This window comes from Piliocolobus tephrosceles, chromosome 8 (genome assembly GCF_002776525.5).
Source record: "Piliocolobus tephrosceles isolate RC106 chromosome 8, ASM277652v3, whole genome shotgun sequence".
Classification (NCBI taxonomy): domain Eukaryota; kingdom Metazoa; phylum Chordata; class Mammalia; order Primates; family Cercopithecidae; genus Piliocolobus; species Piliocolobus tephrosceles.
This window is the reverse complement of record NC_045441.1, coordinates 12,198,281-12,221,541: the sequence shown is the minus strand read 5'-3', so window position 1 is coordinate 12,221,541 and position 23,261 is coordinate 12,198,281. Positions and strand designations below refer to the sequence as shown.

The following is a 23,261-nucleotide window of genomic DNA, read 5'->3' as shown; positions in this document are numbered from 1 at the left end:
GTGCTCTGGTGAACATGACAGGCCCTGATTCAGTAGTTCTGGGTGGTGCCCGACATCCTAATGGCCCTGGTAATGCTGGTGTTTCGGCGCCTGACCACATCAGAGCGCCAAGGCTTGTCCAGGAGCCGCACAGCGGCCAGTCTGCCTCCCGGCTGACTCACGAGCCCCCTAGAGCTGGTCTCCTTATCTTACTCATCTCTGTGTCTCCTCCACGGTATGTGCTACTAAACGGATGTGGAAGAAATAAACAAACCATGGAGAAAACCATTTTCCAGCTAAGTAAAAACAGACAGGTTATTTTATTTGTCCTGTGACTGACAGCCCTCCTGGCTGATTCTAGAATTGCCCTCTTGGCTGGTGGGGGGGACAGTGTGGTCGAACGGGCCTGACACTTGGAACCTGGAGTCCTGGTTTTTAATCCTGGCCCTTCCACTCACCCGTGGGATGACCCTGGGCAAGTTACCGAGCTCTTTGAGTCACAATGTCCTCATCCATAAAATGAAAATGATAATGAATAACCATCGTGTGGTCCCAGTAATGGCTAGAAACATGCTTTATAAACTGTAAAACACTCCCGATAAGGTCTCCTTATTACGGCTGGGTTTTTTTTGAGGGCAGGAAGTACTTTTCACTTCCCTGAAGCTTGAAGGTGGCTTGTGATGGATTGGGTGGGGAACACACCAAGGGTCTGGTTGGAGATGGGGGCAGTGGCTGGGCCATCAGGCAGGTCAGTGGTGCCTGCTCTGGCAGTGACAGTGGCCAGGTGAAATGTGAAGATGGTGCAGGAGAGTTGAGGAAGCAAGCCTTCCCGGAGGAGGCTGGCAGGAGTAGGGATGCAAGGCTGGTCTGAGGTTATAGATGCCAGGACAGAAGAAGGCAGGCAGAGCAGTGAGAGTTTTTTGATGGGCATGCTGCCAGGCTCTAGACTGGGTATGTAGGAGGCAAGGCTAGACCAAGAGCGAACCTGGAGCATTACGAGAAAACATCAAGTAATTATAGGTCGGGCACGGCACCTCACACCTGTAATCCCAACACTTTGGGAAGCCAAGGCGGGAGGACTGCTTGAGCCCAAGAGTTCAAGACCAGCCTGGACAACACAGCGAGACCCCATCTCTACAAAAAAAAAATTTTAGGCCAGGAGCAGTGGCTTACACCTGTAATCCCAGCACTTTGGGAGGCTGAGGCAGGCGGCTCACCTGAGGTCAGGAGTTCGAGACCAGCCTGGTCAACACATGAGACCCCGTCTCTACCAAAAATACACAAAATTAGCTGGGCGTGGTGGTGCTCGCCTGTAATCCCAGCTACTCAAGAGGCTGAGGCAGGAGAATCACTTGAACCCAGGAGGCAAAGGTTGTAGTGAGCCAAGATGGTGCCACTGCACTCCAGCCTAGGCAACAGAGTGAGACTCTGTGTCAAATAAATAAATAAATAAACAAAATTTAAAGATCAGCTAGGCATGGTGGCGTGCTCCTGTAGTCCCAGCTACTCGGGAGGCTAAGGCAGGAGGATCACTTGAGCCCAGGAGTCCGAGGCAAAACTGAGCTATGATTGTGCCACTGCACTCCAGACTGGACAACAGAGCGAGACCATCTCTTAAAAAAAATAAATAAAGCAATTATTAATATATCCCGTGGCCCAGGGCTGAACTATCCACCTAGGCCCAGGGTTCCCTTGCTGACCCCATTCACCACTAACCATGAGGTTCAGGATGTAGGCAAGAGCAAGACACAGATCTGCCCTCAATAAGCTCAGCGTTCACTGGGGGCCACAGAGAGAAATGATGCCAGCACAAAGTCACGGGAACTAGGAGAGGTCACCAGCCCTGCTATGTTCAGAGGAGGGAGTGGCCAATTTTTCCCCTCTCTCTACCCCAGCCAATGAGTCTCTGCTGCACCCGCTGGGAATTTTATCTGCCTAGTCTAGATGTTTCTTTATTTATGTTCCTCCATCACTGGAATGCCCCATCCTCTCCTCCACCCAGCAAACGCTAACTCACGCTAAAAGATGTGCTTCAGTCCTCGGGGAGGGCCCCCAACCCCAAAGCCTGTGTTTTATCCACGTGCTGTTGGTAATTATCCTATTACCTAGTACCACATCTATCCGTCTAAGGAAGACTTAATCGCAGCCTACTTGATAGATCACGCGTCTGCTGTCTCAGGTTCGTCTCCCCAGTCAGATTACAACAATAATCACTGAACTAGTGCTCCACAGTTTACAAAATGCCTTCAGGAATATGGCTTCATTGAATCCTCACAATAAATCAGCCAGGTAAGTATTATGTTTATTTGACAATAAGGAAACTGAGGCTTAGAAAGGTTAGACAACTTCCCTGAGACCATGTGGCCCATATACACGCCCAGCTGTAAGACTCAAATGCCTTCTAACTCCAAAGCCAGCATCTGCTCAGTACTCACAAGCTGCCCGAGGCAGCGGGTAAAGGTTGAGACCACTTCCAGCTGTGTGATTTCTGGTGAATCACTTAACCTCTCTGTGCCTCAATTGTCCCGAGAGGAAAATGTGAACCTCATCTGTTCTTGTCAAGATTTAAAAAGGTAATATAATGATGTCCTTAGAATGGTGCCAAACACAATAATTAGTTAGTTATTATTATACCTTGGCTGATTCTCATGGTCTCCTAACTCATTAAATTTTTTATAATTCATTTTTATATCTCATAATACATTTTCCCCCTTTTTTCCCTTTGCTTACCAAGCTCTGCAACTCATGATACATTTGATAGGTAGTCATTAAACAAAATAATTTTTTGCAGATTGACTAACGTTGGGTTTTAGGACTTTTCTTTTCTTTTCTTTCTTTCTTTTTTAGATGGGGTCTCACTCTATTGCCCAGGCTGGAATGCAGTGGCACAATCTTTGCTCACTGAAGCCTCAGGCTCCCAGGCTGAAGCAATCCTCCCACCTCAGCCTCCAAAGTTGCTGGGACAACAGGCATGCGCCACCACATCCAGCTAATTTTATTTTTTGGAGAGATGGGGTCTTACTATGTTGTCCAGGCTGGTTCTTTGTCTTTACTCTCCTACACCCCTAAAGAGTTTCAACACCAGAAGTTGGGTGCAGTGGCTCAATCCTGAAATCCCAGCACTTTGGGAGGTTGAGGTGGAAAGATCGCTTGAGGCGAGGAGTTCAAGACCAGCCTGGGAACACACAGTGAGACCTCCATCTCAAAAAAAAACAGTTAAAAATAAGAGTTTCAACATCAGAAAAATTCTCTTTTTCTGCTCCACTCTACCTCATCCCCACCCACCCCACCCAGGTCAAATCTGACCAATCACAAATGTCCCACAGAATATAAAACACCAGAAAACACTGACCTAGACTCTCCTGTTGGGCCGTCCCTGGATAGCAGGGAAACATACCACTCATGGGTGGAAACTTTCACAAACCTAATTTCTTTCACTATTATAGGTCAAAGTCTTATGCATATTTCTCTGTTGCTCTAGTTTTTACTTATTTGAGACTCTAGAAGGAATTGGTTGTTAAAAAATAATATCTGTTTATTTTCTTATGTCATTTATTAAAAGAAAAATAAAATAGGGCTGGGTGTCATGGCTCATGCCTATAGTCCCAGCACTTTGGGAGGCAGAAGCAGGAGGATCACTTGAAGCCAGGAGTTTGAGACCAGTCCGGGCAACACAGTGAGGCCCCCGTCTCTATGAAAATATAAAAATAAAAGGAATATACACACTGTTTCATGGAGCAAGAAGCCTCATGTGACGAGGAAGCTAGCGGAGGTACTAACATCCAAGACCAATGGAAAATTTCCTTCTTTTCAGGGGTCGGGTCCATGAAACCAGAGAACAAACCTCAAACCCAGCTGGATCCTGGGAGGCAGAAGTGAAATGAAGTGAAGTGAAATGACCATTTCCTACTTCCCTCCTGCGGTAGGATAACCAGGTAGTGGAGACTCCCTGTTTCACACCATCCAAAAACACTTGCATGGAGGCACTTTCTTTTTTCTTTCTTTTTCTTTGTAGAGACAGGGTCTCACTGCTGCACACTATCCAGACACACCTGCATGAGGTTTTCTTTCTTTTTTCACTTTTTTTTTTTTCATTTTTTTGTAGAGACAGGATCTCACTCTGTCACCCAGGCTGGAGTGCAGTGGCACGACCATAGCTCACTGCAGCCTCAACCTCCTGGCTCAAGTGACCCTCCTGCCTCAGCCTTTCAAACAGCTGGGACTACAGGCATATGCCACCACACGAGGTTAATTTTTAATTTTTTAAAAAATAGAGGCAGGATCTCACTGTGTTGCCCAGGCTGGTCTCAAACTCCTGGGCTCAACTGATCCTCCCACCTCGCTGACCTTGGCCTCCCAAAGTGTGGGGATTACACACCCAGCCTCATTTTTTTATTTTTTGTAGAGACATGGTCTCACTATGTTGCCCAGGTAGGGGGGCCAAATGTTTTCAGAATAAGAAGAGAGGATAAAGTCCTCTGGGGCTGAAAAGCTTTATTTTATTTTATTTTTTTTTTTTTGAGACAGAGTTTCGCTCTTGTTGCCCAGGCTGGAGTGCAGTGGCATGATCTCTGCTCACTGCAACCTTCACCTCCCAGATTCAAGCAATTCTCCTGGCCTCAGCCTCCCAAGTAGCTGGGATTACAGGCGTCTGCCACCATGCCCGGCTAATTTTTTGTATTTTTAGTAGAGTTGGGGTTTCACCATGTTGGCCAGGTTGGTCTTGAACTCCTGACCTCAGGTGATCCACCCGCCTCCGCCTCACAAAGTGCTGGGATTACAGGTGTGAGGTACCGCGCCTGGCCAAAAGCTTTATTCTTTGAAAGATTCCATTCACAGAACTTTCGGTCAGATTCCCACTGTCTTCTCTAACTAAAATCCCAAAGCCCTTTCCCTCCAACTGTGTTTGGGGGAAGCATTCCTTGCACAACACACCAGGGGACCAGCCTCTGGCGGGGGGTGGGGGTGGGGGACCCAACTGGATCTTCAAAGGTTCCACTCTGAGCGCAAGAGTGTAGAACAAATCTGCCCCTCCAGCATTGGCACTGGGATTAAAAGAAGCGTTGTACTCTTTGAAATGGATTTTACATACAAATGAACTGATGAACACCATCAACATGTCAGCTTAATTCAGTCCAATCAATACACCAGGCATTAAAAACTCGGAGGTAAAAATGGATTGTGGCTTTTTGTTGATGACACTGAGGAATTTTGGCCCCGAGCCCTGGTCAGGCAGGACAAATAGGGCAGTCTGCCTATTAGCTGTCAGGCACATCTTGGGGGATAAAACCAAGACCCCAAGTCAGGGCTCGGGGCACCATGGTCTCCACTTTAGCCCCCAAAGTAATTTTCCCACAGAGTGGCCACACTTTACATTTCCGACATTCCTTTTCCCTGCTCCGACCCCTTCGGTCCGGCTTCAGAGTTGACAGCTGGGGCTGGCCAGAGCCAAGCAAGAGGCATCGAGAAAGGGGGATGCTAAGGGGTGGGGGGTGGGAAGGGATGTCAGTGCAACCAAGAAGTAATCGGAGGGGAAGACAGGACCCCTCACCCTTCACATTCCCAGTCTGGCGCCCCCACTCTCCGACCCCAAACCACACTTGAGCCTCCAAGCGGCTCCCGTGCGCTTCCCTTGTTTAGGGGCACCCCTTCCATTCCGCCCCTTTTCAGTTCCTTCCCCTCTCACCTCACCTTGAGACTCCTGCCCGGTCCCCCAGCCGATTAGGCTCCTCTTGGCCGCACGCATCCTGCCATCTCCTCCCAGCCCGCCTCTGCCCTTCTCCCCAGGCCAGCTGGGGTACCCTGGGGTCTCCGACCTTCCTGGGATCGCCCAGATCTGCACGCCAATGCCCCCGCTCACGACCCCCTCGCCCTGTCCTCAACTGGGGCCTGCAAGACTCCTAGTCCCTTCAAAGCCCCTCTCGGACACTGTGTCCCTCAGGGTGCCCCAGGGATGCCCCGGGGTCCCCGGTCCTCACCTGAGTCCGCTCGAAGCTCTCGCGCTCCGCCGCCTCCAGTCCCGCGCCGACCCCGCGCCGGCTCAGCACCTTGGGCAGTGGGTTGGGCACTTGCTTCATGGAGCTGGCCATCCGATCCATCTCGCCGCGAGGAGCCGAGTCAGGGGCCCTCGGCCGCCCCGGGATCCCCACGGCGCCGCCCGCCCCGCCCTACCCGCGGGGATCCGGCGCTAACGAGACGGCTCCCGCCTGCCATTGGCTGTGAGTTCTGCCAGTCTTCCCGAGACCCCGCCCCTCGCCGAAAGGCTTCCCCGCCCGCCTCCGCCCCTTCAGGAGCCCCTCAGCTGGCTCGGCCCCGAGTAGCCCCTCGGGGCCTCGAGGCGCTTGGTGACTGGTCTGGAGTCGTGTCAGTCACCGTGGTCCCGCCGTTCCCGGCAGGGCTGGGGCGGGGTGAAGACGGGGCGGGGCCTGGATGGGGCGTGGCCTGGGCGGGCTGCCCTGATCTGCCCTCGCTCGCCCGGTCCCCGCCCGCGCGCCGCCCTCCCCTCCCCTCGGCCGCAGTCCCTGCGCGCCCTGAGCGCGCTGCCCTCCGCCAAGGGCCGCCCACTGCCCTGCCCGCTCCTGCAGTGGGCTACCCCGCGAGGGCCCGGGGCGGTGGGAAGGAGTGACGCGGGCCGGGGAGTGGGGCCTCCCCCGGGGGAATCCCGGCCCGCCTGCGAATAGCCCGTTAGCTCCTTCTGGGCCTGGGACCGGGGAGCGCCGGACTGACCAGCTCCGCGGCCGCAGCCCGGGGAAGCGCAGCCCCGCGGGCGGGCGCAGCGTGGGCGCCTGGCCGGATCCGGCCTCAGTGGGTGGCCGCCCCCACCCAACTCCCAGGCTTCTCCGTCCTACACCTCCCCATCCTGCCCCTGCCCATGCCTTCTGCAAGAATCGCAGAGCCCAGGTTCCGGAGCTCCGGGCTGAGTCCGCGGGCACCTCCCGGGACCTCCCTTCCAAACCTCATTAATGAACCCGTCAGAACTTATTTATTGGTAGAAAGCCCTGCAGACACTTTCTTTTTATCTTAGGCTCTGCGCCGCGCGTCCCATCCTGCTCAGACGTCAACCAGGGTGTCAGCAAGCAGAGAGAAGTGTGATGCTTAGCAGGAATGCTGGAGAAAGTTAAAAGCTTTCCGTTAAACTCCAATTTAGGTGTTTCTTTGTTTGTTTCATTTGGAGTCAGTCTCCCTTTGTCGCCCAGGCTGGAGTGCAGATCATAACACACTGGGGCCTTGAGCTCCTGGGTCCTACCGATTTTCTTGCCTCAGCCTCTCCAGTAGCTGGTACTACAGGTGCACGCCACCATGCCTGGCTAATTTTTTTTTTGCAGATATGGAGTATTTCTATGTTGCCTAGACTGGTCTCGAACTCCTGGCCTCAAGCAAGCCTCCCACCTTGGCCTCCCAAAGTGCTGTGATTACAGACATGAGCTACAGCCCCCGGCATAGATGTATTTTTTAAAAGTTATTTGAAACTCAGAGTAATGAATGGTACCTTTAGGCATTACAATTTGGTGATTCAAGTGTGTGTGTGTGTGTGTGTGTGTTTTGTTTGTTTTAATTTGGCCAGGCGCGGTGGTTCGCACCTGTAATCTCAGCGCTTTGGGAGGCTGAGGCAGGTGGATCATTTGAGCTCAAAAGTTTGAAACCAGCCTGGGCAACATAACAAGACTCCATCTGTACAAAAAATAAAATAAAATTAGCTGGGCGTGGTGGTGCAAGCCCGCAGTGCCAGCTGCTCACAAGGCGGGAGGATTACTTGAGCCAGGCAGGCAGAGGTTGCAGTGAGCAGAGATCGTGCCACTGCACTCCAGCCTGGGAGACAGAGTGAGACCCCATCTCAAAAAATATATATATATATAATATATTTATTTATTTATATATTTTATATATATATATATATTTCTTTGTAGCAAGGGGTATGTTACTGGGTTGCCCAGGCGGGTCATGATCTCCTGGGCTCAAGTGATCATACCACCTCAAAGCACTGGGATTACAGGTGTGAGCCACCCTGCCCGGCCTGTTTTGTTTTGTTTTGTTTTGTTTAATAAGAGCATTTGGTAAAAATTCGCACATTCAATAGAGAAGTGAAAGAGGGGTGGGCATTTGCAGTTACTAGGGAGACACTGAAGGCTTTTGCTCAGACTGGTGCACTGAGGAGCTTGTGTTGTGGGGATGGATTATGGGGGCCTGATGGAAGGGAAGAAATCAGTGGGGAGACTCTAGCGTAGGTGAGAGATGATGAGGACCTAGAAGAGAAGGGAGAGGAGGAAGTTCTGTCCCGTGGGAGGTTATGCAAATAAGGCTTGGACACAGGGATTGGAGGGTGGGCAATGGCAGTGCCATTCAGGCTACATTTGCATAGGAAGGACTGGACTGGTTTCACCTTTACTTAAATTGTGTTTCTGTGGGAGGCTTTGGGAGTGCCCCCTCCCTTGGGTTCCTTTGGGAGAGATTAGATGTCACCTGATTTTTCATGTCTAGGGAGAGGGAGATGACAATGAACTGAGTGTGGGAGCATGGTAGGGGCGCTGACAGAGGAAAAGGAAATTACCTTGGCTGGGCACGGTGGCTCACGCCTGTAATCCCAGCACTTTGGGAGGTCGAGGCAGGTGGATCACCTGAGGCCAGGAGTTCAAAACCAGCCTGGCCAACATGGTGAAATTCTGTCTCTACTAAAAATACAAAACAGTAACCAGGTGTGGTGGCATGCGCCTGTAATCCCAGCTGCTCGGGAGGCTGAGGCTGGAGAATCACTTGAGCCTGGGAGGTGAAGGCTGCAGTGACCTGAGATCACACCACTGAACTCCAGCCTGGGTGACAGAGTGAGACTCCATCTCCAAAAAAAACAAAACAACAGCAACAACAAAAGTCTCAATTTAAAAAAAAATGTATTTATTTAGAGATAGGGTGTAGTGACTTCCCACTGTTCCAGCAGTCCCTGGTGCTTTGCCAATTTACCCGTCCTGGTTGATTCCCTTAACTCGGGTCACACCTTTGTACATAGTTCCTTCCTCTTTTTTTTTTTAGAGACAGACCCTCTCTCTGTTGCCCAGGCTGGAGTGCAGTGATGCAGTCATACCTCACTGCAGCCTCAAACTCCCGGGCTCAAGCAATCCCCCTGCCTCAGCCTCCTAATACACTGGGCTTATAGACATGAGCCACCAAGCTTGGCCTGACCTCAATTTTTTTTATCATCATTTTATTTTATATTGTTTATTTATTTATTTAGACATGAGGTCTTACTATGTTGCCCAGGCTGGTCTTGAACTCCTGACCTCAAGCGATCCTCTCACCTTGCCCTCCCAAAGTGCTGGAGTTACAGGCATGAGCAACCGTGGCCAGCCATGAACTCAATTTTAGACAGAGTAAGATCAACAAAGATATAGCCATGGGCTGGTGGGTGGATGGAAACAGGAAACTGGGGATAAATAAATAGGAGAAACTAAAGTAACTCCAAGGCCAAGTGAGGAAGGCAGTGCTGGGGGACCTGCAGGGGGTACGTCAGTAGACTGGGAATTGTTGGGAGATACAGACTATCCACGAGGGTGGTGTTGGCAGCTGTGAAGTTGTATTGGAGTCGTAGCTGGAAAGAGATTACACACTGAAAGGAGTAATGAGAGTTTAAGAAGAAACTATAGACCAGGTTAGGTGGTTCATACCTGTAATCTCAGTATTTTGGGAGGCCAGTACAGGAGACAGTGTGAGACCAGGAGATCCCCTCTTTACAAAAAAAAAAAAAAATTTCAAGATGGAGACTCACTTTGTTGCCCAGGCTGGAGTGCAGTGTCACAATCTCAGCTCACTGCAGACTCCACCTCCCAGGTTCAAGTGATTCTCCTGCCTCAGCCTCCTGAGTAGCTGGGATTACAGGTGCATGCCACCATGCCCGGCCAATTTTTGTATTGTTAATAGAGACAGATTTCGCCATGTTGGCCAGGCTGGTCTCGAACTCCTGGCCTCAAGTGATCTGCCCACCTCAGCCTCCCAAAGTGCTGGGATTACAGGCATGAGCCACCATGCCCATCCATGTCTGGCTAATTAAAAAAAAATTTTTGTGACCATCCACAGTGGCCGTAATCCCAGCACTTTGGGAGGCCAAGGTGGGCAGATCACTTGAGGCCAGGAGTTTGAGACCAGCCTGGGCAAAATGATGAAACCCCGTCTCTGATTAAAATACAAAAATTAGCTGGGTGTGATGGCACGCGCCTGTAATCCCAGCTATTTAGAAGTCTGAGGCACAAGAATAGCTTGAACCCGGGAGGTGGAGGTTGCAGTGAGTTGAGATCATGTGACTGCACTCCAGCCAGGGCGACAGAGTGAGATTCTGCCTCAAAAAAACAAAAACAAAAACAAAAACCAAGTGTGGTGGTGCACACCTGTAATCCCAGCTCCTCAGGAGACTGAGACAGGAGGATCCCTTGAGCCCAGGAGGTCCAGGCTGCAGTGAGCTATGATTGCACCCCTGCACTCCAGCCTGAGAGACAGAGACCATCTCTCAGGAAAAAGAAAGAGAAGGAACTGTGTACAAAGGTATGACCTGGGTTAAGGGAATCAACCAGGACAGGTAAAGCACCAGATATTACTGGAACACCAGGAAGCTGTTACCATTTCTAGACCTAAAGGGAAAAGGGGAGGGAGCTGTGCTGGAACCTGATGGGGGCTTTGGTCATGGGAAAGTAGGCATTTACCCAGAGCTGTGACCTTAGGTAGAAAACCCACAGTCACTGTGGAAAGTGCTGTGGCAGGGAGGCAGCTGGGGGATGAATACCCCAATCTCTCTCTCTCTCTCTCTCTCTCTTTTTTTTTTTTTTTTGAGACAGGGTTTCATTCTGTTGCCCAGGCTAGAGTGCAGTGACACAATCTCGGCTCACTGCAACCTCCACCTCCCGGGTTCAAGTGATTACCTTGCCTCAGCCTCCCAAGTAGCTGGGATTACAGGTGCCCACCACCATGCCTGGCTAATTTTTGTAAATTTATATTTATTTTTATTTTTATTTTATTTACTTATTTATTTATTTGAGACAGAGTCCTGCTCTGTTACCCAGGCTGGAGTTCAGTGGTGGGATCTCGGCTCACTGTAGCCTCCACCTCCCAGGTTTAAGTGATTCTCCTCCCTCAGCCTCCTGAGTAGCTGGGATTACAGGCGCACACCACCAGTCCCTGCTAATTTTTGTAGTTTTAGTAGAGACAGGGTTTCACCATTTTGGCCAGGCTGGTCTCGAACTCCTGACCTCAGGTGATACACCCACCTCTGCCTCCCAAAGTGCTGGGATTACAGGCATGAGCCACCACGCCTGGCCTTCTCTCTCTCTCTCTCTCTCTCTCTTTCTCTTTCTCATCTACTTTGATTTCCTGCTAGTGCCTCCCATTGGTTAAACCCAGTTGGAAGCCAAGGGCAAGGGTGATGTGGTCAGTGTTGTTCCCATCCCTTCTTCTAGGCACAGAGCCAGTTGGAGAGTTTGGAGTGCTGAATCTGGAAAGGCAAACAGAGATTTTTAGGGCAGAGGATTCTCAGGGGTGTACCTCCAAGGAAAAACACCAGAAAAGCAGACGAGATGCTTAATAACATTGCCTCTTGGAGCCCATTCTCTGTCTTGTGCCCTCGTCAGTCTCTGGACCCAGCTAAAGAATGATTTATGACCCTTTGCCCAGAGTTTATGCCTTCAATAAACACGGCCCCTTTAAACAGGGATTAAGGGCTCAGCCTAGTTCTTAGTAGGAATAAACCAGAATAGGAATCAGGAATTTGTGGTTTGGAGGGACCCTGTGGGGAAAGGACTTAAGCAAGTTACCTTCCTCTGTGAAACTCAGAGGGAGTTAAAACTAAGGACCTTGGCCGGCGCAGTGGCTCATGCCTGTCATCCCAACACTTTGGGAGGTCGAGGTGGGCAGATCACGAGGTCAGGAGTTCGAGACCAGCCTGGCCAATATAGTGAAACCCCATCTCTAATAAAGATACAAAAATTAGCTGGGCGTGGTGGCGTCCTGTAGTCCCAGATACTCAGGAAGCTGAGGCAGGAGAATTGCTTGAACCTGAGAGGCGGAGGTTGAAGTGAGTCAAGATTGCACCGCTGCACTCCAGCCTGGGTGGCAGAGTGAGATTCCATCTCAAACAAACAAACAAACAACAACAACAACAAAACTAAGGATCTCGCACTTGCCTTAGCAGCAAAACCCTTTGCCAAGAGTTGAGGGAAACCCGAAACCCCTCCCAAGATATAAACTACAGGACTCTGTGAGACGAATTCAACTCTGACCTTCTGTCCCAGCAATTTAGGAAACAATTCTTGTACTTTTTTTTTGATGGGGGGGGGGGGGGGGGACAGGGTCTTACTCCCTCGCCCAGGCTGTAGTGCAGTGGCGCAATCACAGCTTACTACAGCCTCCAACTCCTGAGGATTGCTCAAGCAATCCTCCAGCCTCAGTCTCCCGAGTAACTGGGACTGCTGGCGTGTACCACCACGTCCGGCTAATTTATGTTTTAATTTTTTTTACTGAGACAGAGGTTTCATCATGTTGCCCATGCTGGTCTCAAACTCCTGACTCAAGCACTTCTACTGCCTTGGCCTCCCAAATTGCTGGGATTACAGGCATGAGCCACTGTGCCACCCCTCTTGTACTTTTGAGGGATGCTGGTTTCCAGACATGAAATCCTAATCTCTCATAAACCCATAGGAGTAAGTGTCCTATCACCTGCCTCTTATAACAGGTGAAATATGTCCTATTTCACACTCAGTTTGGATCTGGTTTAGCATCTGATATGAGGATGGCCACATTGTTCTATCAGGTTTCCAGAGCCCAAGTACACTTTTTTTTTTTTTTTTAAATTAAGACAGAGTCTCACCCTGTCGCCCAGGCTGGAGTACAATGGTGCGATATCAGCTCACTGCAACCTCCACCTCCCAGGTTCAAGTGATTCTCTTGCCTCAGGCTCCCGAGTAGCTGGAATTACAGACGTGTGCCACCACATCTGGCTAATTTTTGCATTTTTTAAATTAGAGACGGGGTTTCACCATATTGGCCAGGCTGGTCTCGAACTCCTGACCTATAGTGATCCGCCTGCCTCGGCCTCCCAAAGTGCTGGGATTACAGGCGTGAGCCACTCTGTGCGGGGCCTAAACCTTGACACTTCTGAATAGTACTGACCAGATATTTTAAAGGATCTCCCTCCATGTGGGCTTATCTTGTATTTTCTCATAATTAGATAGATGCTATTAAATTTTGGCAAAATATCAAAGAAGTGATGCGTCCTTTTAGCACATTCTCTCAAGGATACATACGTATGTGTTATTACTGGTGACCACTTCAGTCACTTGGTTAAGGTGGCGTCTGTCATGTTTCTTCACTGTAAAGTTATTATTTTCTTATTTGGGAGAGTGTTCCACAGGAAGCAGTTGTATGCAAACACACCCCTAAAGGCTGAGGAAACTGAGAAGCTGAAGAAAGAGGCTAACACATGCTGTCTCTCAGAGAAAAAGACATTTAATAGGGACTTAGGAACAGAAGCCATATTGTAAGTGGCTAAGAGACAAGATGGCGGACACCTGCACCATTACCGCCAGACCCAAGGCTTGTATACCACAGGGAAGGAATGTGTAGGGCAATTGAAGTTGACTCCTCAGAGAAAGGCAAGAATGCTGTGTGAATCTGTCTAAAGGAAGGACTTTACGGTCAAAGTTGTTTTGACCTAAGGGCAGGATTTATGGTAACTGTAGATAAAGTAGGCATTTTACAGGCATTCCTAGAACAGGGATTAATCGAAGTCAACATGGTGGGTTAGCATCCAAGATAGAGTTGCTTTATCTTTGACAGGGAGATACTTTTAGTCTGTACAAATGTCCTGGAGTCTCGCCCTGTCACCCGGGCTGGAGTGCAGTGGCACAATCTCAGCTCGCTGCAACCTCCGCCTCCCGGGTTCAAGCGATTCTCCTGCCTCAGCCTCCTGAGTGAGTAGCTGGGATTACAGGCATATATCACCATGCTTGGCTAATTTTTGTATTTTTAGTAGAGATGGGGTTTTGCCATTTTGGCCAGGCTGGTCTTGAGTTCCTGACCTCGTGATCCACCTGCCTTGGCCTCCCAAAGTGCTGGGATTACAGGCGTGAACCAAGGCACCTGGCCAGTGCAGTTTCTTCTTAAACTTTGTTTGCCCATTTTTATTTATTTATTTATTTATTTATTTATTTATTTATTTATTTATTGAGACGGAGTCTTGCTCTGTTGCCCGGGCTGGAGTGCAGTTGCCGGATCTCAGCTCACTGCAAGCTCCGCCTCCCGGGTCCATGCCATTCTCCTGCCTCAGCCTCCGGAGTAGCTGGGACTACAGGCGCCCGCCACCTCGCCCGGCTAGTTTTTTTGTATTTTTAGTAGAGACGGGGTTTCACCGTGTTAGCCAGGATAGTCTCGATCTCCTGACCTCGTGATCCGCCCGTCTCGGCCTCCCAAAGTGCTGGGATTACAGGCTTGAGCCACCGCGCCCGGCCTTTTGCCCATTTTTAAATTGGACTGTTTGTCTTCTTCTGGAACTAATAAGTGAGTATTTTAGTTGTGGGTTCTTGGACAAGTTGCTTAATGCTTTGAGCCTCTTACCCAACTGTAAATTAGGAAGAGTAATAATGCAAGCTTTCATTCACTCAGCAAACATTCCTTGGGCTCTTACTCTGGAGGAGGCACAGTACTAAAAAGGTTATACATTCACTGTTTGGTTATGGATACCTGTGTTTTTTAGGAAGCACATCCTCGCTTGAGCCCAGGAGTTCAAGGCCATCCTGGGCAGTATGGTGAGACTCCATCTCTCAAAAAACAAAAAGATAGCTGGGCGTGGTGGCAGGTACCTGTAGTCCCAGCTACTTGGAAAGCTAAGGCAAGAGGATCGCTTAAGCCCAGGAGTTCAAGGCTACAGTGAGCAATGATTATCCCACTGCACTCCAGCCTGGGTGACAGAGCTAGACCCTGTCTCAAAAAACAAAACAGGCCAGGCACGGCGGCTCGAGCCTGCAATCCCAGCACTTTGGGAGGCTGAGGTGAGTGGATCACTTGAGGTCAGGAGTTCAAGATCAGCCTGGCCAACATGGTGAAACCCCTCTCTACTAAAAACACAAAAATTAGCCGGGCATGGTGGCATACACCTGTAGTCCCAACTACTTGGGAGGCTGAGGCAGGAGAATCGCTTGAACCTGGGAGGCAGAGGTTGCAGTGAGCCAATATTGTATATATTGCGCTCCAGCCTGGGTGACAGAACAAGACACAGTCTAAAACTAAATAAATAAGAATAAAAAAAAAAAGCACATCCTACACAAGAAAGGAAGTGCTAGAAAGGCCAGACACAGTGGCTCACACCTGTAATCCCAGCACTTTGGGAGGCCGAGGCAGGCAGATCACCTGAGGTCAGGAGTTCAAGACCAGCCTGGCCAACATGGTGAAACCCCGTCTCTACTAAAAATACAAAAATTAGCTGGGCGTGGTGGCGCACATCTGTAATCCCAGCTACTTGGGAGGCTGAGGCAAGAGAATCGCTTGAACACGGGAGGCAGAGGTTGCAGTGAGCCAAGATCGTGCCACTGCACATCAGCCCGGGCGACAGAGCCAGACTCTGTTTCAAAAAAAAAAAAAAGTAAGTGCCAGAATAGAATGATAAGAATGCCATGTTTCTCCAGATGTTTGGGGCATTAAATAAGAAGAGCATATCATTTATGCAAAAATGTATTTCTTAAGGCCGGGCATGGTGGCTCATGCCTGTAATCCCAGCACTTTGGGAGGCTGAGGTAGGTGGATCACCTGAGGTCAGGAGTTTGAGACCAGCCTGGCCAACATGTTGAAACCCCGTCTCTACTAAAAGTACAAAAATTAGCTGGGCATGGTGGCGGGTGCCTGTAAACCCAGCGACTCAGGAGGCTGAGGCAGGACAATCGCTTGAACCTGGGAGACGGAGGTTGCAGTGAGCCCAGATCACATCACTGCACTCCAGCCTGGGCGACACAGGGAGACTCTGCCTCAGAAAAATAAAAGAAAACAAAACAACAACAACAACAACAACAAAATCAAGCCAGGGATTCATGCTTCTTCAGCACTTACATACATGGCATTTATTCTATGGGGGCTTTCAGCATTTTAAAAAATTTAATTGAGCTTTTTTAGAGACAAGTCCCATAAGTCAAAATAGAAAAAAAACAAAAAGTGGATATCTCTGGGATATCATATGTCTCCCAGGATATAAACTGGAACTCAAGCAGTACGCATGACTGAGTGGAAAGTGGCCTGAAGTTATCTTCTAAGGAAGTAAAATGTTACATATCTTCTGTGATGGTAACATGGGTATGTGCCTATGTAACACTTCTTCAGGTTATACACTTAAGACTAGTATACTTTATATACTATACAGGCCGGGCGAAGTGGCTCACGCCTGTAATCCCACTACTTTGGGAGGCCAAGGCAGGTGGATCACTTGAGGTCAGGAGTTCAAGACCAGCCTGGTCAACGTGGCAAAACCCCATCTCTACTAAAAATACAAAATTTAGCTGGGCATGGTGGCTCACACTTGTAATCCCAGCTACTCAGGAGGCTAAGGCAGGAAAATCACTTGAACCCAGGAGGTGGAGGTTGCAGTGAGCCGGGACTGCCTGGCAACAGAGTGAGACTCTGTCTCAAAGAAAAAAAAAGACTTTGGGAGGCTGAGACAGGAAGATCACTTGAGGCCAGGAGTTTGAGGTCAGACTGGGAAACATAGTGAGATCACTATGTCTATAAAACATTAAAAAAATCGGTTGATGCTGGTGGCTGCAAATTTTGTTTTTGTTTTTTTCTTCACTCTTGTCGTGCAGGCTGGAGTGCAATGGTGCAATCTCGGCTCACTGCAACCTCTGCCTTCCTGATTCAAGTGATTCTCCTGCCTCAGCCTCCAGAGTAGCTGGGAATACAGGGATGCACCCCCATGCCTGGCTAACGTTTTTTGTATTTTAGTAGAGATGGGGTTTTACCATGTTGGTCAGGCTGGTCTCGAACTCCTGACCTCAAATGATCCACCTGCCTTGGCCTCCCAAAGTGCTGGGATTACAGGTGTGACCCACGGCACCAGGCCAAAATTTTTTTAAAAATTAGCAGAGTGTGCTGGCGCATGCCTGTAGTCCCAGCTACTCTAAAGCCTGGGGTCGGGGGATCACTTGAGTTTGGGAAGCCAAGGCTGCAGTGAGCTATGATCACACCACTGCACTCCAACCTGGGCAACAGAGCTGGATGCTATCTCAAAATAATTTTTTAAAACAAATAGTTCTCTAAGGCTAATAACAACCAATAAAAGCAGCCTCTGGCCAGGCACTGTGGCTTACATCAGTAATTCCAGCACTTTGGGAGGCCAATGCAGGAGAATTGCTTGAGGTTAGGAGTTTGAGACTAGCCTGGGCAACATAGTGAGACCCCGTCTCTACAAAGAATAAAAGAAAAAATCAGCTGGACATGGTGGTGCGTGCTTGTAGTCTCAGCCACTGGAGAGACTGAGTTGGGAGAATCACTTAACGGCAGAAATTTGAGGCTGCAGTGAGCTATGAGTGTGCCATTGGGTTCTAGCCAAGTCAAGAGAGTCAGATTCTACCTCTAAAAAAAATCTTTTTTTTTTTTTTTTTGAGACAATCTCGCTCTGTTGCCCAGGCTGGAGGCATGATTTGGCTCACCGCAACCTCCACCTCCTGGGTTCAAGCGATTCTCCTGCCTCAGCCTCCTTAGTAGCTGAGATTACAGGCATGTGCCGCCACTGCCGGCTAATTTTTGTACTTTTAGTAAGGACAGGGTTTCGCCATGTTGTCCAGGCTGGTCTTGAACTCCTGACCTCAGGTGATCCGCACGCCTCGGCCTCCTAAAGTGCTGAGATTACAGGCGTGAGCAAAAATTTGTTTAAAAATACCAAACAGTTCTCTAAGGCTAATAACAGCAAACAAAAGCAACCTCTTTCACATCCCCTCCTTTCCTCTCCTTCTTTCCTTTCCCCCACTTCCTCTCTCTTCTCTGACTCTCACTTTCCAGAGCAGCCCTGGGACTTCTTTATTATTATTATTATCATTATTTTAAAATAGAGACGATATCTTGAAATCCTGGGCTCAAGTCCTCCTCCCACCTTGGCCTCCCAAAGTGCTGGGATTACAGACATGAGCCACTGCGCCCGACCTAAAAATGAAATTCTAAGTCCTCAACAAACCCAAACCCTGTTGGCCCAGGAAACCCCAGAGAAAGCTTGGAGGCTGAGTTCACGGCCGTGACAGGAAGGGAGATCAGACACAGCTCATTATCCCCGCTCCCTCACTAACTACCATTAGAATTTCTTCCCTAGGGGCTAAACAGAAACCAGACCTTTCAGTTTTTCATTATTACCAATAATGTCCCTTACTAGCTCTTCCTCACAGAGGCAGAACAAAGACGAGATGAAATTCACCCCCTCTGCACCTCTCCCCAAGACATCTGCCTCCTCTATTCCCTTTACCTTCAAAGGCACACCTTATCTTATGTAAAATGTAGACTCACTGGGCACACGTATGCAATCATTCAGCTCACTGCCACCCCCTACCTTTTTTTTTTTTTTTTTTTTGAGATGGAGTCTCACTGTGTCGCCAGGCTGGAGTGCGGTGGCACAATCTCCGCTCACTGCACTCTCCAGCTCCCGGGTTCAGTGAACTATAATTGTGCCACTGCACTCCAGCCTGGGTGACAAAGCAAGACCGTCTCTCTAAAAAAAAAGAGGAAAGAAAAATGCTAGTGCTGTGACTCATGCCTGTAATCCCAGCACGTTGGGAGGCCGAGGCGGGCGGATCACTTGAGGTTGGGAGTTTGAGACCAGCCAGCTCAACATGGTGAAGTCCCATCTCTACTAAAAATACAAAAATTAGCCGGACATGGTGGCGCATGCCTGTAATCCCAGCCACTCGGGGGGGAGGCTGAGGCAGGAAGAATCGCTTGAATCCAGGAGGTGGAGGTTGCAGTGAACCGAGATCACACCACTACACTCCAGCCTGAGTGGCAAATCAAGACTTAGTCTCAAAACAAAACAAAACAAAACAAACACCAACAACAAGAGCTGACACAGCAACGGCCTTTTTTTTTTCTTGAGATAGAGACTTTCTCTGTTGCCAGGCTGGAGTGCAGTGGCACGATCTTGGCTCACAGTAACCTCACTGTAACCTACACCTCCTGGGTTCAAGTGATTCACCTGCCTCAGCCTCCCGAGTAGCTGGGACCACAGGCACACACCACTATACCCAGCTAATTTTTGTATTTTTAGTAGAGATAGGATTTCACCGTGTTGGCCAGGATGGTCTCTATCTCTTGACCTCGTGATCTGCCTCCTTTGGCCTCTCAAAGTGCTGGGATTACAGACGTGAGCCATTGCGCCCGGCCAGACTTTTTTGTTGTTGTTGTTGTTGTTGTTTTGAGATGGAATCTCACTCTGTCCCCCAGGCTGGAGTGTAGTCATTCGATCTCTGCTCTCTGCAACCTCCGCCTCCGGGGTTCAAGTGATTTTCCCTGCCTCAGCCTCCCAAGTAGCTGGGATTACAAGGCATGCGCCAGGACACCTGGCTAATTTTTGTATTTTTAGTAGAGACGGAGTTTTGCCATGTTGGCCAGCCTGGTCTCGAACCTCTGACCTCAGGTGATCCACCTGCCTCGGCCTCCGAAAGTGTTGGAATTACAGGTGAGAACCACCACCCCCAGCCTGTAATGGACTTTTGTTAACCACTTACTACATAGCAGGCTCTGTCTCTGAGCTTTTTATCCATTATCTCATGAAGACTTTGTGGCAACCCAATTAGCCTAGTATCATTACAATCTCCATTTTACCAGTAAGGAAACTGGGGTTAATAGAGGATTCAGGTTCAAAAACTTAGCTCAGATCACACAGCTGATAAATGGTGGATCCACACCCAGGCAACCGGAGTCCAAGCTTGTGCTCCCAGCCATGCTCAACACCGCCTGCAACACGGAGATCATGCATGCTTGCAGCAGGGCTCGCTATAAGCAAACTGCTTGAGGTCAGGCATGGTGGCCCACGCCTGTAATCCCAGCACTTTGGGAGGCCAAGGTGAGCGAATTGCTTGAGCTCAGGGGTTTGAGACCAGCCTGGGCAACATGGCAAAACCCCATAGCTACTGAACACACACATACACACACACACACACACACACAATTAGCCAGGTGTGGTGGCACATGCTGTGGTCCCAGCTACTCAGGAGGCTGAAGCAAGAGGATTGCTTGAGCCTGGGAGGTCAAGGCTACAGTGAGCCGAGAGACCCTGTCTCAAAAAAAAAAAAAAAAAAAAAAAAAACCTGCTTATAAATGGAAGGAGTTATCATTGCTTAAGACACTGACACTGAGGTCCAAGGAGGAGTAGTGACCTCCTTGTCACAGTGACCCCTTCATGAAGCCCTGGAGCCACTGGTTGGGAGCAGGGAGGAAAAGTCTTCCAGGCTGTCACCCTGCTCCTCCCAGGAGGGCGGATATCCAGCCTGGTGCCTCCTAGCTTGCCCTGTCTCAGCTCTTATGAACTTAGTGAATGTCTGACTGCCCTAGGAGAGCTTTAATGGAACCGTAGAGTCACAGCCTCAGCTGAAACAGTGGATTCTTAATGGAGAAGACAAGGTCATTACCAAACACAGCAGGAAGGCAGAGGACGGGGAAAAAAATAAAAAGAGTGGCTTCTATGGAAGCAGCCTCATTCCAGCCGATCCTTGGCCCTTATATTCCCAACCAGGACTTCTCCCCTTTCTGCTCCAGGTGTCCCGTGTCTTCTGAGGCCAAAGTTCTTCTATATGCCTGGGTTCCTCGCCTGCCAGAGGCTCACCTCACCTGGGTCCTCACCCCCCAGCTTCTGTCCTATCCCAGAACATACTGGAATTTGGGCCTGGGGGTTGGAGAGGATTAGCTCACAGGCAGGGATAAGTTTATTTAGGAAAAGCTTTCTAGCAATTCTAAGATGAGGCTGCCTCTCCCCTGTTGCTGACTGATAGCCACTATGTAGAGTTATTGTTGTCATTTTTTCCTGTGAGACAGGGTCTTGCTCTATTGCCCAGGCTGGAGTGCAGTGGTGCCATCACAGCTCACCTCCCAGGCTCAAGAGATCCTCCCACTTCAGCCTCCCAAGTAGCTGGGACTACAGGCGTGCGCCACCACTCCTGGCTAATTTTTATATTTTTAGTAGAGAATGGAGTTTCACCATGTTGGCCAGGCTGGTCTCGAACACCTAACCTCAAGTGATCCATCTGCCTTGGCCTCCCAAAGGGCTGGGATTACATGCGTGAGCCACCACGCCTGGCCCAATGGATAGTTTTTTATTGAAGTACAAGTATGTCTCTACTTGTCCTTAGTCCTTAATACTATTTGTTCCTCCTGTATTTCTGGGCTCGGAGGAGAGTGGACTTTCAGGCCCCCTTGTGGTTGAATGAGGTCTTGTAGCTTGATCTGTAATGAGTCGTGAGGACTGACCAGTGCTACTTATGGCTCAGGACATATAGTTGCTTGTTGGGAGTTCATTTTACCCTGCCGCTGCCACTGAAAGGGTGGTTGAGACAGAACCTCTGTTCACCTGGCTCCCTGAGTGACTATGTGAGCACAACTTCTGGCTACCCATGTTCAGCGTGCAGTATGAGTGGAACATAAACAGAGATTTGGGCTTTTTGTTCTGCACCGTAACTTATCCTGACTGATTTCAGTGGAAGTTGCAGAGAAAACACTTTTTGCAGAGCTTAGAACAGTGGTCTCCTTGGCCAGGCGCAGTGGCTCACACCTGTAATCCCAACACTTTGGGAGGCCTAGATGGGTGGATCACCTGAGGTCAGGAGTTCAAGACCAGCCTGGCCAACATGGTGAAACCCTGTCTCTACTAATAATACAAAAAGTTGCTGGGCGTGGTGGTGCACGCCTGTAATCTCAACTACTCGGGAGACTGAGGCAGGAGAATCACTTGAACTGCGGAGGTGGAGGTTGCAGTGAGTCGAGATTGCACCACTGTACAGCCGGGGTGACAGAGCAAGACGAGAGAGAGAGAGAGAGAGAGAGAACAGGAGTCCCTAGCCTTTTTGGCACTAGGGACCAGTTTCATGGAAGACAACTTTTTCACAGTCTTTTGATGGGGGATGGTTTGGGGATGATTCAAGCATATTACATTTATCATTAGATTCTCATAAGGAGCATGCAATCTAGATCCCTCACATGCACAGTTCACAGTGGGGTTTGCACTCTTATGAGAATCCATTGTTGCCACTGATCCGACAGGAGGTGGAGCTCAGGGAGCAGTGCGAGTGATGGGGAGCGGATATAAATACAGATGAAGCTTTGCTTGCTCGCCCGCCACTCACCTCCTGCTGCGAGACCCAGTTCCTAACAGGCCACAGACTGGACCAGTATTGGTTCATGGCCCAGGGGTTGGGGACCCCTGGCCTAGAATGTAGAAGTCACTCAATCACTGCTCCTTCCTTCCCCCACATTTTAATATAGTACTATTTTATTATTTTATTGTATTCATCTCTGAGACAGGGTCTTCTCTGTCACTCAGGCTTCAGTGCACAATCTCAGCTCAGCGCAACCTGCACCTCCTGGGCTCAAGCAATCCTCCTGTCTCAGCCTCCCAAGTAGCTGGGACCACAGGCATATGCCATCACACCTAGCTAGTTTATCTATTTTTTGTAGAGATGGGGTTTCACCATGTTGCCAAGGCTGGTCTCGAACTCCCAGGCTGAACGAATCTGACCACCTCACCCTCCCAAAGAGCTGGGATTACAGGCATGAGGCAATGTGCCTGCCCCTAATGTAGTAGTTTTATATTGCATCATAATAATGTGTTACTCTGTTTATATGTATTGCTAGAATGTGAGTGTCACAAGGCTAGGGACCTGATTTATACTCTCAAATAGCATGTAACCATTCCATGTCTTGTTTTGTTTTGTTTTAGACAGGGTCTTTCTCTATTACCCACGTTGCAGTGAAGTGGTACAATCATAGCTCACTGCAGCCTCAAACTCTTGGGCAAAGTGATCCTCCTGCCTTAGCCTCCCAAGTAGCTGGGACTACAAATACCTGCCACCATGCCCAGCTAATGTTTAAAATTGTTTCTAGAGATGGGGTCTCACTATGTTGACCAAGCTGATCTCAAACACCTAGCCTCAAGGGATCCTCCCAGCTCAGCCTCCCAGAGTGTTGGGATTACAGATGTGACCCACCACACCCAGCCAATGGTTCTTTTGTTTTTTTGAGATGGAGTCTCACTCTGTTGCCCAGGCTGGAGTGCAGTGGTGTGATCTTGGTTCACT

The 23,261-nt window shown here is 49.4% G+C and overlaps 1 protein-coding gene across 2 annotated transcripts in view; it reads right to left on the bottom strand.

Moving 5' to 3' along the window:
• Positions 1-6,151, bottom strand: part of HIP1 (huntingtin interacting protein 1) — a 216,859-nt gene extending 210,708 nt beyond the window's left edge. For both annotated transcript variants that reach the window (XM_023218703.1, XM_023218700.1), the window contains exon 1: positions 5,958-6,151. In XM_023218703.1, coding sequence (XP_023074471.1) covers positions 5,958-6,077 — 120 coding nt within the window. In that variant the 5' untranslated portion in view covers positions 6,078-6,151. The remainder of the gene's footprint in view (positions 1-5,957) is intronic.
• Between the last annotated feature and the right edge of the window lie 17,110 nt (positions 6,152-23,261).